We start from the raw sequence: 20,040 nt of genomic DNA on the forward strand, positions 1-20,040 counted from the left end.
TCTGCGACAGGAAACTAACTTTGCGCGGAATTAATATAATTTTTACTTAATTACGGAAAAAGGAATAATGTTAATATTTTTCTTGTTGCTTTTTTTTTGTTAATACATTTTTCTACAGTGTAGATCAATTTGTCGATAGTTGCGATTCAGACATACGTAGGTTCAGTTAAATTATTTGTTTTACAGGTTATACGAAAACATTGTCTAATTTGTTGTCAATAATAATGCACAAAATTAAACGAAGTCTTCAGGAATACTTACGTATAAAATTAATGGAGATAAGACTGACGTAGAAAATTAATTGGGAACAACTTTCTGCTAGTGGCTTCTGCAAAAACGCAGTTCAAAATATTTCAGATCATGATCAAAGGTCACTTTTACGTACTTTACACCTGCGAAATATGTATCACACCTGCACAAAACAGTCACTACACTTTTGCTTTATTTGTTTGTAACAGAAAAACATAAAGGTAACCAAGAAAGTTCTGACGCTTTTTATAGAGGTCTGTGTTCCACTGGCCCTCACACCGTGAGTTGAATGCAAATGGAGATAAGACGGTCAGTTGTTGGTGTGGGTATATCCAACATACTACCTGGTTTTGGTAGGTCAATTACACCGTAAACTTGCTTAAGGACAGAGTGAACATGGGACCTCCACAGAGCGTCATAAGTGCATGTATGCTGTACGAGTTCAAACTGGAGTCAAATGCCAATGCAGCGGGGCGGAACATATGCCAGGCCTTTGGTGAGGGTGTCGTAACTACGCGGACAATGCATCAGTGGTTTAGCAAGTACAAGGACGGTGACGAAACACTCGAAGACGCACCACGTGCCGGAAGGCCAACACATCTACAAAAAATGAAGACCTGCAAGCAGCAGTTGAGACGAACATTGGCCAGATATGTGAGGAACTGGGACTACAATTCAGTGTGAGTGAAGAAACCATTCGGCAGCACCTCCATCCACTTGGGAAGCACTACAAGTGGGTCGATGGATCCCACATGATTTGACTTCGGACCAGAAGGTAACGCGAGCAAACACCTGTGTTTTTTTGTTGTCTCATCTGAGGAAGGAGCCTTTCTGGACAGGGTGTTGACATGTGATGAGAAGTGGATTCTGTACGAAGCTCAACGGCGCCATCATAATTGATTAGCATTCCATGAACCGGTTCCAAAACAGCCGAAACCAGCACTGCACCAGAAGAAGGTCTTCCTTTATGTTTGGTGGATTTCTCGCGGCATCGTGCATCGGGAACTGCTACCAGTTGGTCAGAGCGTCAATACAACTGTGTACTGTCAGCAGTTGAGCCGTGTTCAAGAAAAACTCAATACTCTGGAGCCAGCACTTCTGAATCACAAAGGAATCGTCCTGTTACAGGACAACGCTAAGGCCCAGGTGGTTAGGATGACCGGGAAGCCATTCTACGCCTTAAACAGGAAACACTATTGCATCCGTCATACTCCCGAGACATAACATCCCGGTTATCGCCTGTTCCATTCCTTGGGCAATGACCGTAGGGGACACCAGTTCAAATCCCTAGTGGAGGTGCAAAATGCACTTGATTTCTTCTTCGCTTCACGGCCCTCTAAGTTCTACCGCGATGGAATCCATGGCCTTCCACAACGTTGGCAGAAGGTCGTCGATGATAATGGGGACTATTTTTGATCTTCCAGGTACGTCTTAGGTGATATATCGATGTTCGAAGGTGTTTGGTGAAAAAGCGACAAAACTTTCTTGGTTACCTTTATATATTGTATTGATATTTACGGCTTACGTTCGGGAGATTGGATAACGTCATTTTATCGATGCTACAGCAACAATATACACATTTTACGTGATGGACATGACGTAAATATATTAAATGTAAATATCAATACATAATAATAATTATGCATATGAATTACAAATTACGTTGACGTATTGACATCGTCGTCTTTCTATAGCACAAACTGCTTCCAGCTGATAAACAAATGTCTGCATACACATGTAGCAATGTTGTCAAATTGTAATTTCCAGTCAATTAACTGATCAAACAATTGCATTTCGTACCGATGTGTGTATTTAAGACTCACTGCAAAGCCATTTTTGTGATTAGTTATAGAAATTCTATGTATTTAATTTCATGTCACAGCTTTCGTACTACCTTAAATTATTTGTCCGTTTTTCCAAGTAATGGCTGTACAGCGCTTATTTCAGAAAGCAGGTTTTCTTTCAAGAAGAAGAACGTCGACCCTGATTTCCAAACAAATGAATGTCAGAATCTCCCATGATGTTTACTTTTGAAAACCAGACTGCAGTATCTACCTCTGCAAATTACTCTTATCGAACTGCCTTCGAAGTTTTTGAAATTTGCCGAAATTGTAATAACAGATTATAGCTTTTGAGAACAAATTAATGATTAATATTTTATTGTTAAAATTTATTTCATAACTACCAATTAAACATTATCTCCTTAGTTCTATTTTTATTTATTTAGATGTTTTTAATGCAAGATTTGCATATATGCTAAACTCTACATCGTGTTTTGCAGTATTATTGTGGGGTTCTTCAGTACATTTTTTAAAAATTTTTTTACGCGGGAAAAATCCACTCGCCTGCTCGCCAGTGGCGAGTACTTTTATACATTTGGAAAGTAAAGTCTTTATAAACACTGTGAATGCAGAATGGTATGATTAGTAGATTTTTTGGCTGGCCAGGAACTGCTAGCAAGGTTTTTAAAGTCCTGACGATAAAGGATATAGGTTACATTATGTCATTTTGAAATTGTAGGACAACTCATACAATGTTAGTATACTCATTTAATTCATTTTTGCCTTAGTCCCTATGTAACAGGTTCCGAATGGTAGAATCTACTAATATATGGGCTACGAATTACGCCAAAACTTAAGTCTTATGTAGCTGATGTTCGTACACGCCAGTAGCTCGGACGATTCTAGTCATTAGCACACAACTGGTCTTTCCCCGAAACACTATTTTGACTGGAACAGAGCTGGAGTACGCGATTGTTGCACACATACTACTTATTACGTTAAACTTTATTCAAAATAAACCAATGTGTGATTCCAGTTTTTCATAAGTCGATTACCTGTAAGTCGTAGGTAATTTTTTCCCCTCATGTCCGTTCATGTTTAAGTTAGTCGTTTTGGTGTAATGTGTAATTTAAATTTTACATTGGCGTTGTGATTTATTTTCGTTCTCTATATGTGTAGAACCAGAAGAGTGCGTATTTATTTGTATATGGTTTGGTATACAGTATTGGACAGAATGGATGACTCATCCGGTTTTTTCCATCACAGTGGGTATTCTCTTTGCACGTGATAGTGTCGTCTGCTTGGTGGTAGTCTGTTAATTGTTCATAGTGGGTGATTCATAACTATTTAGAGATTGTATTGTTCGTACCGAACACGTACTCGTTCTCTTTCTACTCATGTTGAAGGGTAATAATAGCGATTATATCTGGGAAAAAACAACCAACTCGAAGAAACATGCAAAATTAAGATAGATAAAAAGAAAACCAAAGTGATAAAGTGCACAAGAGCAGGACAGTAAGTGACAAACGTATGGCTAGATGGAGAGAAAATCGAAGACGTTAAGACGTTCCCATATTTAGGAAGTCTAATATCCTCGGACGGAAGAAGTGAAAAAGACGTTAGTTCGAGAGTAGCGCAGGCTAACCAAGCATTCAATAGGAAAAGAGAACTACTGACATTAAGAAATGTGTCACTGGACGTTCGTAAGGACGCTGGTATGCAGCATGGCGCTTTAAGATCAGAAAGGTGGACACTGAGAAAAGCTGAAATATCCAAGCTGGAAGCATTTGAGATGTAATGTTGACGAAGAATGCTGCGCATATCATGGACTGAAAGGAAAAGGAATGAAGACGTACTAAAGGAAGCTAACGAAGAACGACAGATCATGAAGATAATAGGAAAAAGAAGAAAGAGTATGCTTGGCCATCTTATTCGGCACTCCGATTGGATCACCGTGCTGATAGAGGAAAAGGCAGAAGGAATATAGGAAGAGAAAGACCAAGGATAGAATATCTAAATGCAGTTACGAAGAAGGGGCCTTATCAAAGTATAAAACAGCTCTCCCAAGCGAGAGAAAAGTTTTAAATTTCCATGTTGCCCACCAACCTATGGTTGAGGTGAACAAGAAGAACAAAATGTCTGGGGAAAGATTTTCGCTGGAAATCCACGCACAAATAAAGATTCTGAGTGAAAAAGGCAACAGTAGTCGCCAAATTGCTGCCAGATTGCGATTGGGACAAAACACAGTGAGATCAATAAGTAATTTTAGAACCATTAGAAATAATGACCATAAAAAGCCAAAGAGACATCAAAAGTTACAACTGAGCGTATGAATGAAGCCATACTTGTGGTAGCAAAGAAGTCACTCAGAAAATCAGTAAGAGCAATCGAGGTTGGTTTACGAAAAGATGGGAATTTACCTAGCCAAAGGACAATCCGCATGTGGTTATTATGTGCCGATTTAAAATTCTATAAGTCTGCCGAAAAGTCAAAATTGTCGGCCAAGAACTTTGCTTGAGACTGACATTTTGTAAAAAGTATCAGTGATGGACTGCTGAACGATGAAAAGGACCTGCGTTTTCGGACGAGACCGCAAATAAGTATCGCAATATTATGCCTTTTGTACACATACGACGGCCTTCCAATACAAGGGACTCTTTAACACTACATCATTCTCACCGTAAAGAATGTTGCAAAAATCATTGTTTGGGGTGCCATTTCTGCTAAGGAAGATGTGGATTGTGATTCATGCCTGAAGGGACATCAATGAATGGAATTGTCTATCTCGATGTGCTTAAAGAGAAGTTACCAGTGTTTATAGAGATCAGTCAGTGTACCCACTTGCGACATGATGGAGGTCAATGCAACCGATGAAAGCTGTTAAGGAATTGCTTGAAACCAGCGGGTTTCAAGTTCTTGGACCTTGAACCGGAAACTCTCCTTGCCTGAATCCCATCGAGAACTGTTGTGTAATTTGAAGCAAACAGTTACTGAACGTAACCCGAGTTCAGTTTCTCAATTACGAGAAGCTATAAAACACTTTTGGGTTACAGAAATTGTACCAGAACTCTGCTAAAAATTGTCTGTCCATGCCTTCTCGTATCCAAACTGTGTTTTTTAAAAAAAGTAAGCACACCAGATATTAAACTTACTCTCCAGCGTGTATACTTCACTGTGTTTCTGTTATTGAAATGTATTCTTTGTATGTGTTTGTAACTGAAATATATCCTTTATATCAACATACACCCGTATTTAAATGAGGTCGTTCTTGTGTATTCATAAGCATGACACTTATTTGTGGTGAGTCATCAATTCTGGCCAATACGGTATATCTTAAAGCAGCATTTTTGTATGCATAAAATAGTAATTAATTCAACATCCCAATTTTCTTATTGTTTCATGTTGTAGGTCGCACCATTATTGGAACAGGCGAAAATGACTCAGTGGTAGATATTGTCATCCAGGGAACAGGTGTAGATCCATGCCACTGCTATATCGATAACATTAATGGGGTTGTTACACTCTATTCTCTGGCTGAGATGACAACTATTGATGGGTGTAGTGTAACTTCACCTGTTCGGCTTACTCAAGGTAATTAATGGTTTTATTGATTCATTGACATTGACGTATACAGAAGAATGTTTACGTGGAAGAATTATCAAGAAATTCTTTTCAGTAGCAAGATAAAAATTACTTTTAAAATTAAAATGTAAAACAGTAAAAGCAATAAAGAAGGAAATATAGTTTTACAAATAGAGAAAGTTTAATCTTTACTTTCTATGTACGATGCTTTAGCATGTGTGTTTATTACTTCAGTTAATTTGTTAAAACATTTTTTTTTTCAATTAATCTTTGTATTCAGTATAGAGATGCAAGGGCTAAAAAAAATTGGCTTTTTTGAAAAAAAACTCGGTTTTTTCTGCTTCCCTTTTTTGGGAAATTTTGGGCTTTTTTGAAAATTCTGTTTTAAATTGAAAAACCAGATTTTGTTTCGCTTCTCTACAACACAAAAAGTCATTTAATTAGTGGTTGATGCCGATAATAATATAAAACCTCGAAAATAAATCATGAATTTCGAAAAAATATTTCAAACAGTTTTACTTCTCAACATATTTACATTATGAATTCCAAAGGATTAACCAATGTATATAATAAGATTTTTTTAAACTTCCTACATACAAAAGTAAGCAGGGTTGGCAAGAACCATGGTTGTTTTTGAAAATGCCAAAAACCCGTTTTTTGGGGGGAGTTTAAACTAGGTTTTTTTTTTTTTTTTGGGTTTAAACCAGGTTTTTTGGGTTTAGATATTTTGCTTTATGTATTTATATTACATATTGACAGAAATAAGTTTGTTTCGCCTTGGTGTTACTATGCAACAATGGGTTATGTTGGAAGAGGTCACATAAGCTTAAGGAAGTCCGGTCCGTAAATTTCTTAAATTGAGAAACTCCCGCCCTAGCCATCGGGAAAATCCCGTCATTACTCTACATGTAAAACAATAACGGAAAAATCCTATTATTGCTTTGCATGTAAAATTTAAAAGTCAACGTATCGTAATCAGTACGCTAAAACTGAGGTATTAAATTACAAATTTAGTACGTACATATCATTGAAAGTACAATCCAAGCTAATGTGGGAAGCTACGTAGGCAATCGATAAATTTTGTCAATTTATATCAATATATTTAAGCAACCATGGCTTCTTTATAAAACAACAGGGAATCAGGCATGCAGAAATATACAATTTAGTTTCGTTTTGTATGTTCAGACTTACGTAATACCGAGGTTATCAAGGAGAAGACTTTCGCTTAAAGTTACATCCAAACCCCTACTTTGTTTACGCATGAAAGAAGGGTTGTGGTTCGACCGAGAATTGAACATGGGACACCTTGATTAAAAGGTGAAAAGGAAATAAAACTAATACAGATGGTTTGATGTGTGGAAACGTCACCATGAAGTTCACACGATTCGCATTTTTCGTTCTTTTTACTTTATTTTATTTATTTATTTATTTATTTATTTTGGTTTAAACCAGTTGTTTATTTAAAAAGAAGAAAAACACAACTGGTGTAAATCAGCCAATCTTAAAAGTAAATACTTCTTTTTAAAAATAATCAAACAAGTATCAAAATTCTATGTAGTATTTTTACTTCAAAATATTCCGTACCCTCTCTTTGAAACAAAATAAAATTAAAATAAAACATAAGAAAAATACTTAGATTTATATGATACACTTAAAGGCTGCACATCTACAGCTTTTGGTTTTGTATATTCTTGAAATTCTACAGTTTTATATAAGCACCATCACGGTTTACTCAGTCCTCAAGTTTTCTGTACTTTTGACAAGAGGGATTCAACATATGAAGGGTGTGAGGTAAGAACATGGTAACACAATTTTACTATTTTAGGAAATTAAAAATTTTCTGCTGCACAATCCATTTTAAAAGTCGGAAAGCTGATTTTTCACATAAGACTATACATGAAGGATTAAACGAAGCGGTATGCGTTGCTGTCTATCTGGTGCTGCATAACTCAGCAATTGAAAATTTGTTAGTTACTATGTTCTCGGCTCACACCCTTCATATCATTATGGAACTCTCGCCACCCCACCACCACCACAAAAAAAAAAAAAAAAAAAAAAAAAAAAAACTACGGAATATATTTAAGTTAAGATAAATACAACTGCATAACAAACATGACTGAGTGGAGCTTCTGCGCTTCTATCGGGAAGTCCGGGGATTCAACTCAGCATTCGACCATTCTGACAAAACTTTTCCTCATTCCATCTATGAAGTAGAAATAGTGCGTGTACTGTGAGTTGGCCGACTTCATTTCTTATTGTTTTTAAAACGTTATTATTACTAATTACCAGCAGTGACGGTTTTGCGAAGGTTAGGGGAGCGGTCTTTCGGACTGAAGCCTGTTCCCCAAAATTACGGAATGTCTAAAACAAACGAAATATGTATTAGTTATGTCTTTACTCATAAACTTTAAGCTCCCGTCAAATAAAAATTACGGATGTTTAGAAAAATTAAACATTACTAAGAAAAAAAAAAAAATACTTTTCTAAATCCGGCACTGATTCTCAGTATAAAATGATCTTCAAGGTTGTATCCGGAAGATTATCGCTAAATATATAAACGAAACGAAATACAGTATTAGTTATGCCTGTACTCATAAACTTCAAGCTCCTCCCAAATAAGATTAGGACATTTTAGAAAATGAAACAATCAGAGAAACCCGTCCCAAAGTACGTTTCTATATCCGCTACTGATTATTTGTATAAATTAGTGTTCAAGGTTGTATCCGGAAAATTATTGCTAAATCGTTGCACAGCTACAGTATTACATAAATGTGGAAGTACGGTTAGACTGATATATTGAAAAACGTACGGTTTGACGCATATATAGAAAAACGTAAGTTTAACTTTTGCGCTGGAAGCTAGAGTACTAAGCTCTTAGAAATGAAACACAGACGACAAACTGAAATGATCCCGAGAAGAAAAAAATGTCGATAACTCAAAAGTTAAAATAAAGTTAAATAGCCTCTAAAATTGCCCTCAAATACTACATTCTTCATGCTAGCTTTAATTCGTAAAACACGTAATCCATCCATCTTGATGGTGAATTTTAGAGCGAAATATGGCATTTAGGTCATGGAATTCTTCTCTAACTATAGAATATACTACACCGTATAAGAAAGCTATTTAGATAGAAAAATCATGAAAATGAAAAAAGCCAAAATTTCCAAAATTCTCGTTTTTTTCCCATAAAAACCGGCTTTTTATGTAAAAAAAAAACCATCGATTCAAAAAAGCCGGATTTTTTGCATCTCTAATTCAATATCACTTCGATTCATGAATATATTCTGGTGATTTATGATAGTAAGTTGTTTGGTTACTTTATAGTACTAACTAGTTTGCATATATTATAATGCTATTGGTCCTATATATATTATAAAACTGTAGTTACTTCACTGTTCTGTATTGCAGTTAGTACGATAGGTAAGTTATATTGTTTAAATTTATTGCAACCTCTACTAAGGGGAACGTGGTTTGACGTTTTCTCATTTGTCTGGTATACTCGTGGTCACAAAAACGCAGACAGGCTTTTAGAGCCCCCATTCTCCCAAAAATATCCTATGTCTATACGAATTCCCTTTAGGTCTGGCTCATTTTTCGTGCATTTTTGTCAGATAGAGGTGGAAATTCAACGATACTATTACTATATGCATATAATTTCGTTGCGTGTTTGACAGATCAATATATCAGTACCATGCAGGAAATTACGATAATTTTAATTCGCAAATTTCATACATGACGTATATTGTTAATGCAGAACGGTTAAAAAACAAAGCGGGAGTAGGGGTAATATCATAACTACAAATAGACTACAATAATTAACCATCTGTTATATGTGAGTTCTTGTTTCACTACTAATATACTTTTTTTCTGGTTACCTTCCTTTGAGCTAAATTATGGAGTAAGGTATGAAGAGCCATTGAAATTAGCAGGTTTAAAGCAAGAATATTTCAAAATATTTTGCTCTTTTCAGATAACATGTGATTCATTTTGGCACAGTTGTGGATGATGGGGTGCATCGACTTGATGGGTTACTTTTTCTTTTTGTATTAATGAACTTTCATACCTCTTCTACGTAAGCCATATTTCGCTTTCCAGTGGTGGTGCTAACTCTTACTGGAGGTGGAATAATTTCAAAACCCCTGTGAAATATGAAATAGGGTTGTCAGCCTAACGTTCAAGTCCTAACCTGCAGGACCAGGCTATGTTTCTTTCGTGCCCTCAAAGTCCCCTGTGAATTATAACAGAACGAAAGAAGCACAACCTAGTCGTCTATATTAGAGCTTTTGCACAAGGCCGACAGCTTGGCCTCGGAGAAAGCAGTTACGTTCAGAAACCTAATAATCCGTCTCGGATAGATACAACGGATAGACCACGTCGAGGCAGAAAGTTGATTGTTTTGCACATGGAACGCTAGAACAATGCTAGAAGCTGAGAAAATTATGGAAGTAGAGTAGCTGATGAAATCGCAAAACAGAACATCAGATTTTCAGTGCTACAAGAAATTTATGAAACGGAATAGGAAGGATATCCAAAACGGAATTTACAAACATGCATAGCGGAGGAAATAGCTGAGGACGTACTGGAAAGGGTTTCGTAATAAATATGGTAAACAGGAAACCAGGGATGGAGATCACACTAATTAGTGTTAGATTATGTAAAATTCAAGTGAAACACAGATTTTTAAACGCATCCGGAATATTAGCATACTCTCCGACCGAAGAAGCAGACGACAATGCTTGCTAAATCGTATATCAATTCTGAAGTATTGCTTCTACCCCTTATCGTCCTTGTTTCTTCGTAATATATGCAAACGCACCAACGCTAGAAAGTTCAATTTTTTATATGAACAAAAACGGGCTTTGGTTTTCTTTACAGTAGCATCGACTACTCCTTAGTTAACTTGCAAAAAAATATCCAACTATGAGTGATCATGAAGACAAAACAATTATTGAGCTGGCTCGAGGATCTCAAAGAAGCGGAACTATTCAAGATAGCCAAACATCATATTCATATAATAGTTAAATGGGTGATCTCGGATTTTTTTATCGTGGCACAAATACCAAAATGCAGTCGTGGTGTGGCTACATGCCGCAGTCGTTGCATCACTGTCACAATTACGCCAATACTCGACCACTGTATCAATTTCAGTGTGGGGGCCGAATGGAACAGCAAAAAAAGTTTCTCGTTAACCAGATAATCTCGATTGTAAGATACCTTTCACCAGAATGGCGTTGGCTTGATCGATTTTGATACGAACGGCGCATAATCGATATTCGCCTTTTACTGTGTACAGTTGCAGATGCGTGGAGGCGTCGCAGTTCTTATCATCATCAAGTTTAGGATTGATTGCTGTCTCGATGTGTAAGGTCAGATTGTCAGTTGATAAGGGCCATAGGCAATGAGATGGAGGTCGTCTTTAATGAGAAGCGGGAAGGTTATGGCAATATCAGCAACTGAGATACGTGTGTAATCAAGTGCATTCCTCTGCGTTAGATTTAACCGGGTCAGCATCTCCGCAGAAATCGTTGGACTACAGCTGGATTGTACTGATTCACATTGTTCGTGTGGACAAACTTATTGAGCAATGCACAAGCAATTTCGGGCGCCTGGAAGTTACGCGTCAGCTATACATTGCGAACTGTACTAACTGGGAGAGTAAAGTAGAGAAATGTTGGTTTCAGTCGGGCAAAGAACTGCTCGATGACGAATTACATCTTAGTTGCACGCCTTGACTTGTTGAGTTGCTCAGTCAACTACTGGGCAGCTCAAGGAGTCCTGCTCTGATTAATATAAAAATGGATGCCACTAGCACACTTGTCCTGGCATTCCATAAGCCACGGTGCGTTATCGCCCGCTTACATGAAAGGCAGCTGGTTATTCTGGAGAATATTATTGAGAATGGAGGCATTACTCTGCGTTGCCAGGGTAAGGAAGAAACAAAGCCACCAGTCGCCCGTTAGGGAGTATGTGCGCCACAAACTTGTATAAGGTATTGTTATGCACGGATTACATTTTGTGCTGAAAGGCATAGTTTTTCGAACTCTTGGATTCACGATATCTACCCTTTGCAATGGCCAGTAACCGACGTTCGTTGGTTTGAAGCAGAAATCGGGTAGTGATTTTGGTTTGCCCAAGAATGTAGCTCGATTAGACACATTACTGCACCATCACTTTGCACATCGCAGCGATTGCTGCATGAAATTCTCGACTTACAGCATGCCGCTTCAAACTCACCAGAGACTTGATGTTTCTGTTGGCGAGGGCAATCCTGATCTTGCATAGGACCGCGGCTAGCTGGGTGTGGGTGGAACGAGCGACATCTTGCAAGATATTCAGAAGCGGGGCCTTATTGTAACCAAACCAGGTCTCAAGTTTCATCGTGCATGAGAAGAAGCCGATCAACATTCAGAAACCACTTGCTGGCACCGCCTTGTTAATACAAGACGTTATTGCGATGGAGTTCGTCCATAGCCAGGAGTGCTTGCCGGCTGAGTTGGTCGAACATGACAGCGTTTGAGCCAACAATTAGTTGACCCACGGTGCCCATGTGCAAGAAGCAGATTAGCATTCCTTGAGGCACAAAGAAGCAATAGTCGACGAAGCAACATTCACAGGATCTTGGAAACAGTGGCCTTTTGTACTTGTTTGGCACCATGGCCTCCAAACCTGTATGATTCATAACAGAAATTACCCACATAAAGCTTATGTGGTTTAAGAATGGGCTGAGCAGATTGTAGATCGCCAGACCCATCGTTCCGGCTCGGCTCCTGTTCACACTCGTCTGTGGTCCTCCTCGCCACCCAATACGAGATCACCATTGTCATTTGAGTCGTCATTCTCATCATTGTCCCTGATCTTCATGGGGTCATGTGACAACAGGTTTCTATGAACATAAGCTTTAACTTATACCTTGCATTGTTTAAGGGTTAACTTGTCATTGGCGAACCTGGTAATGTTGATACAGTTCTTGCAAACTTCCTTCGGTGGTTGTTGTGACGTGCTGTTATCTTAACTCGAATTCCATTGCAGATCGCTGGCTATTCTTTCAGGTATGACGTACATCACCAGGATAAGTGTAATTATTGATGAACTAGTTAATATGAAAAAATACTAAATAAATAATTAAGCTCTAAACTAGGCAAACAATGGAAAGCTTCCAACGCCGCCTAGATGAATGTGTTGTGCAGAGGGGGCATCATTTAACAGGAGTCATATTCAAAAAGTAATCCACGCAATGGACAATGATTTACACATTAGTAAATGGCATACCTTTAACTATTAATTGACATAAGAGGTAATAAATAAATTACAGTTACTGCCTGATGGTGTGTTTTTAGTATCCTACTATGAACGCTGCCGCACCATGTAGATATACGCACGACGACTTTGCATTCAATTGAAGAACTAGAGGTAAATTCAGAAAATAGAAAAAATTATAGACTGAGAGAAGAGGTTGTATGTGTAATTGTAATGGGAAATTTCACAAACTAAATACAACTTTCTTACAAGGCTGTCTATAATCTTTATTATAAATTAACTAGAAATGTTACAGTTTCGGAAGTATATCACTTCCTTCTTCAGACTACTACTCCAACTGAAATCATAAATAACATTACATCATTTGTTATCCTGTTTTTCAAATAAAGGATACAATAAATATTATAGACAACCTTGTAAGGAAGTTGTATTTAGTTTGTGTTTAAGATGGACACAAGGCCTTTTTATCATAATATACAGGGAGATTTCAATGCAGTTTTGGGAAAAGAGCAGGAAGGTATGTCGTAGACAAATATGGTTTAGGAGAAAAACATGAAAGGAGAAAGAGAATTTTTGTAGGCAGAATTTACTAGTAATTGGGAACACGAGGTTCAGTCAGCACAAGAGAAGATATACATGGAATCCTCAACAGACGGCAGAAGATATCAGATAGACTATGTTATGATTTAGGAGAGGTATCGGAATACCTTGAAGAACGCGAAGACCCTTCCCGGGGCTGACATTTTCTCTGATCATAACCTTGTGCTGGCCGAAGTAGATATTCAGCAGAAAAATGTAGGCAGAAGAAAAGTAGGCAGCAAGCTGTTGAATACTAAAAACATGAAAAACGAGGAAGAAATCTTATCGTTGATAAATTCGAAAGAAAAAAAAATCGTAGAAAGGATAGGTGCAGGTAATAAGAGACGGTGGGAGCATATTAAACTGCATACAGCAGGCTGCAGAAGGTTACCGCGAACACAAAACGGGTAAAAAACTATGGGTTACGAAACGGATGTTACATAGAATGAGGTAAAAGAAGACGTGGAAACAGATTGAAACGGAAGAGGGCAGAAAGATGTACAGGAAATTATACAACGAGTTGTGAAGGAAAACATACAAAGCAAGGGAAAACTTTCACAAAAGAAAATGAGAGGATATAGAAGAATTGGAAAGAGTTGGAAAAAAAATATGAGCAATTGTACGAGGAGGTGAAATCTATGGGACTTCGGAGAAAACAAGGGAGTGTTACGATGGCAGTAGATAATAAGAATGGAAAGGTAGTCAGCGAGAGAAATGAAGTCTTAAGAAGACCATTTGGCCTAGATGTTGAAGTAGGAAATGAAGCATTCGAGAATAATTAAGTGTTTAATATTCTGTGGAATAAATTTGAAAAAGTTGTATTCAAGATTAGGAATAGAAAGGCAATCTTGGTAGATTAAGTACAAATCGAATTCATTTATAATATGAGAGACAAGGGCAAGAAAGAATTGTTCCAACTGTACAATGAAATATATGAAACAGGAGAGTGACCAGAAGACTTCCTGACAACGATCATAATACCGGTCGCTAAGAAATAGAACCCAAAGAGATGTGATGATTATAGAACTATTAGTCTCATATTTTATGCAGGAAAAATTTTGCTTCGAATTCTGAACAGGTTATGTGGAAGAACGAATGAGAAAGTTAAGCTGAGTACAGTTCGGGCTCAGGACATGTGAGAGAACAAGAGATTCAATTGGATTATTAAGCGTGATATCATATTCTAGGTTTATAGAAAAGGGGAAAGAGGTGTATGTGGTGTTTATTGTTCTAGCAAAGGTTTTACACCGCGTGAATTGGGAATTGTTGTCGGAAATTCTAAAGAATATTGTATGTATTGGAAGAATCGAAGTTTCTTAAGAAACTTATACATGAACCAGCAAGTAAGTGTTAGAATAGAGGAGGAAATGACAGAGAAGAGTGCAATTGGAAGGGAAATTCAACAGGAATGCTGTTACTCGCCAAAAATATATGTATCTATCTAGAAGTGATAGTGAAGAAAAGCGTACAAAATGAAGACGGCATTTCAGTAGGAGGTAGAATGATTAGGTGTATACGGTTTGCAGATGATATGGCACTTGTTACAGAATCTGAAGAGAAAATCAAAAGATCTTAGAAAACTTGAGGAAGAACTGTGAAGAATATGGGATGAAAATAAATGTTAGAAAGACAAAAGCCATGGTGATTGGAACGAAGGGTTCAGTGTCAAATACGGAAGTAGGAGGGGAGAAAATAAAACAGGTGACTAGTTTTCAATACCCTGGTACTATTATTAATAATGATATGAAATGCGAACGTGAAATAAAAGGAAGGACAGGAATGACTTTAAAAGCCTGTAGGAGAAAGAAAATACTATTTTGAGGGACATTGAATAGAGAATTCAGGAAAAGAATAATAAAATGCTTCGTATGAAGTATTTTAGTATATGAGTCAGGAACATGGACATAACGAAAAACATGAAAAACGACTGGAAGTTTTCAAAATATGGGTGTGGGGAAGAGTGAAAAGAATTAACTCGGTCGAGACAAAAATGAATGAAATAGTGGGGGGAAAAGAACAATGATAGATATTAAGAAGAGGAAAAGAAACTGGTTGGGACATTGGCTAAGAAGGAACTGTATCGTGAGTGACGTGGTAGGAAAGAGAGGGACGGGCGAAAGAGATTACAATTAATGGACGATATCAAAAGAGGAAAATCGTACGTGAAATGAACAGGTTAGCGGAAGACCGTGGAGCATGGAAGCTTCAGTTGCAGCAAGCAAGCTGCCAGTAATAAGAGAATACCAATGATGATGGTGATCACGTGACATCCTTGAGTTCTAGAAAAAATTCTCTTTGAAAACTAGTCGACAACTGTGAGACAATAACGACCCTATCGACTCTCTATTAAAGATCCAAGGAGGTTCATTTGCCAGCGCCCATTTAGCATACCAGTGTGCAGGTCATTTAACTTTAATACTGTTATTTAATTAACACTCTTTCCATGTGGATACGTATCCTGGAGTGCCGCAGGCAGGCCCATAGTCAGCCCAAAAATGTAGAGGGGCCCCGGTAGAAGTTAGGGGAGGCCCGAGCCAACCATATTATAGTTCATCAAATAGTAACATCAGCAATTCATCATATCTGCTCTTGAATGTTTAAGTATTTTGCTTCTACATAATTCTATTATCCTCCTCTACATACACACATTAACATCCTCTAATCTACATGAAAAAAGTAAATTTTATTAAATAAGTATTACTAACTATACGAATTAGAATTAAAATATATATTATAATAGTCTCACATGTAATACTACTATCTGTAGAAGCTAGATCACTACAATAATAAAATGTTCTACCAACGAGGGATACTTTGTGTCCACAACATAAAAAGATGCCAATTTACGGTAAATCAGAACATTCAAATTGAATATATGATTAGTATATGTTTCAGGAAAGCATAGGGACAGTAAGTAAAAAGTTCTGAAAATTAATGATAATACTAGTGAATATAATACAAAAAGTATAACATGTGGGCAAAAAGTAACCGCCGACTGGTAGTGCGAGGTGCATATATCGTGCACTATGAAATGCTACTGTATATATTCAAAACTTGCACAAGCTAATTAAACACTACCAACTTATTCGAAATATATCAAAAACAAACATTTCGTTAGACATGATTAAACTTTTCATCATAATGAATAATTATTTTGAATACAGTGGTAGCAACCATGCACTTGAAGAAAATGTTGACCCTTGTAAGAAACTGTTGTTGTCCATCAGTTTCCTTTTGTTTCATTTATTTCTACAAGGGTCAACATTTTCTTCAAGTGCATGGTTGCTACCATTGTATATTGAATAGGGAGTCAGAAATTTGCAATCAATCCCATTTAGAGGAATCGGAATTTTTTGTCACTGCGTATGCAAATAAAAATAGAAAGAACAGATCTTCTTTGTTACTAACTTTGTTTGTAAAACCCTGAGGGTAAATAAGGGAAGAGTGCAGGGTGCATTTTCACAACACTAACACTTAAACTCATTTTACTAAATTCAGCACAACACATTCTTAGCAGTTTCTTTATACAAGAGTCAATATTCTCTTTAAAAAACACAACTATCAGTAATGAATATTGAATGGGGGTCAGAAATATACAATTATCATCCCTCTAAGCGGAGCGATAAAGTTAATAGGAAATATCTATGAACATTAAGATCAAGAACGAGAGATGATCTGCTGTGAAATACGGAAATTAAACTTTACTTAGGCTCTTGTTTAGGGTTAACTTGCGAAGTTGCTCGTCCATTTTTATCGAAATTTTGAAAATTTACCTAGAAGAAATGGATAATTTGATTGCTTGTGTGTTTGATAACATGTAAGTAAAGCTTAATTTATGTGTAATGTCTTTTGATAAGCGATTATAAAGACGGGGCTAATTCGCAAGTAGAGGGAACTACTTGTCTCTAGGTTCAGGACGGTTGGATTATGGCTAATTTTCGAGTAAACATGGCTGCAAGTGTACAGGGTCTTTGCGCTAGATGTGAATTGACAGTACTAACATTTGTAAAACATGATGTTGATATGTGGTTAATCTTTTGAATATGTGTAAAATTCATGGGTTAATGAATGAAAGAACAAAGACCACCAACAATTGTTCACGATTTTCTGCTTGAGATAATAGGGCTCTACAAACCTAAATACTAAGGTAAGTGAGAAGTAGACATAACCTAACATAAGTAACCTAGTAGTGCATTATCCCACTTTACTTCGGCTTCTCGCTTCGCTCGTTCTTCCTTCTCAACTCCGCACTCCTCATTGACTACCCACAACCGTGCTCCGCGCGGCCCGCCAGTCTCACCTGTAGGTTAATAATGAATTTCTGTATGTAATTGTGGTTCCTCCTCCCCCCCCCATACTCCCACCCTCGAGGTAACGTAACAGAACATAAAATGAGTGAAGTTTAAGTAGAAATTGATGATTGTAGATTTTATTATGGTTTTTGTTGTAAATTAGGTGAACGGGTAACTTGGAAGTAATTCCCTTGTTTACAATTACATTTTTTTTTTTTTTTTTAATATTTATACTAAGTTCTTGTTTAAAATCTTAAATTAAACTCGTTTTATATAAATGAACCACCTGCACACTACACCAAGAAGACACATGCCAAAACAACTTAGAAAAAAGAAAAAAAAAAGCACTATAATATTATTCAAAGCTACACTGAGAAAAAATGCATGTGGCGTAGTAATATAGTATGTTACATTTGTAAAACCTGTAGTTTTTGGACTTAACCTACAGCAAGCGTATAACTGAAAACGCATATTTTATAATACTTTCTGTATAAATGTTCCATCTATACATACTTTCCGTATGAAACAATATAGGTGGTCAGGATCTCACATAAAAATGGACGTGTATATAACATATAGCTGACGAAGGCATATAAGGAAGACTGTTAAATATCAGACATCCTGCAACAGCATGATGTAACACCTAAGGGCAGTGCCTATGTAGCATACGGATAACGTATGCTTCTGTAGTAAATACCACTGTCCGGAGAACGGATTTTTCTTAGTGTAAGTAAAACACTACAGCCATCTAGTATCGAGTAAAATCAACACTGCTTCTTTCATGTTAAATTACAACATTATTACGCGTACGCGACTAAGAAATAGTTCGAATTTACAACGTTTTTATATGAAAACTAGCTACTTCCACGGAATTACCCACCCCAAGTACAATCCAAAACATTCTGCTACTTAATTTCTCCTCTAAATCTTGCAAATTTTTACTAGTCCTGGCTCCACAACCCGGAATTTAATCCTTAAACATTAAATATGTTCACTTGCTCAGTTACTCATCTAATTAAGGTAATTTAGCTTAACTTTATTCTTCTACGACAACAAACATATGAAAGTCTTTGCAACCATTACTTTTTCGGTGAATATTTCACCACAGTTCTTGTTTAACATATCACACCACAATAATTTACTAGAATCGGTCTCCTTTAACGGAACTCGGAGCTCTTAATTTACTTTATAACTAATTGTTCCACAATTAATCTAAGGTTTGCTGTTGACGAGGATTTTGCAATGCATATATGTACTACAATGACACAATAGAATAACAATAACCTACCGCCGTTACCGCAATCAACAAAAGATAAACGCTTTGTTCCTGCTCCCGTTTTATGATTTGGCTTGCAGTAAGCGCTTCACACTTCGTCTTCTACCTCCCAGATCGCTATTACAATTGTGGCGTGAATTATTATGAACATATTACTTCTTTTGGTAAAACTTGCTCCAATGTGTATTGTGTCATTCAAATGGAAATTCCGGAAGACTGATAAACTTTACTTTAACTCCTTTAAAATATGTTTAGAAGTGTTCGTCAAATAGTTAAAATGGAAAAATTCTTGGAATAATAGCTTTTATATTGCATTTTATTCTTAGTGTTTACACATAGAATTAGAGATTTTTTTGCAAGCCTTCCGTGAAAATTTTAGGGGGGGGGAGGGGCAGTAAAAATTTAGAGGGGGCCCGGCTCCCTCCCCCTCCCCCCGTGGATACGGGCCTGATCCCAGGGCTCGTGAACCTAGCGAAAATCTTACCAATAGTACGATTTATACCAGTGAGCATCAGGTGGAACTGAGTGATAGTATTTTCTAAACTTTTGGGAAGACTGGTTCCTAATTGCCATAGTTTTCTTGTATAAAATGCGTTTTACCAACTTATAACCCTCAATGACTCTTTTATCTTTAAGTTGGTCTGTAATAACTAGGGCCCGGAAGTTGAGGAAAAGTCCTCTTTTCTACGAGTGCACGAAGACAAGGCTTAACACTATAACATAATATGTGTTCACTGTGAGTCGTTGTAGGCCAGAAAATGGTAGATTTTATCTGTCCTGCTTTGCCTTTTTCAGCGTATGTTTTTTTTATCATTATTATTTGTGTATTTGTCTTATTTTAAGCTTTTCATAGGTCTTAACGACTTTTTTTGCACTTCATCTTTCGACAATAAATGTACTGGCCATTAACTCGAATCACCACAACTTCTTAAGGCCCATATCATTTCAGATCGTACACGTGATAGCCAAGTATGTACCATGATAATTTTGAATTCTTATGAAATATATATATATATATATATAT

General features: G+C 36.9%; 1 protein-coding gene across 5 annotated transcripts in view; it reads left to right on the forward strand.

Moving 5' to 3' along the window:
* The window catches only part of LOC145660611 (pleckstrin homology-like domain family B member 1), an 865,216-nt gene that overhangs the window by 309,011 nt on the left and 536,165 nt on the right, over window positions 1-20,040 (forward strand). For all 5 annotated transcript variants that reach the window (XM_081725879.1, XM_081725875.1, XM_081725878.1 and 2 more), the window contains exon 3: window positions 5,439-5,621. In XM_081725879.1, coding sequence (XP_081582005.1) covers window positions 5,439-5,621 — 183 coding nt within the window. The remainder of the gene's footprint in view (window positions 1-5,438; window positions 5,622-20,040) is intronic.

Source organism: Thermobia domestica, chromosome 9 (assembly GCF_964235325.1).
Source record: "Thermobia domestica chromosome 9, izTheDome1.hap1.1, whole genome shotgun sequence".
Classification (NCBI taxonomy): Eukaryota; Metazoa; Arthropoda; class Insecta; order Zygentoma; family Lepismatidae; genus Thermobia; species Thermobia domestica.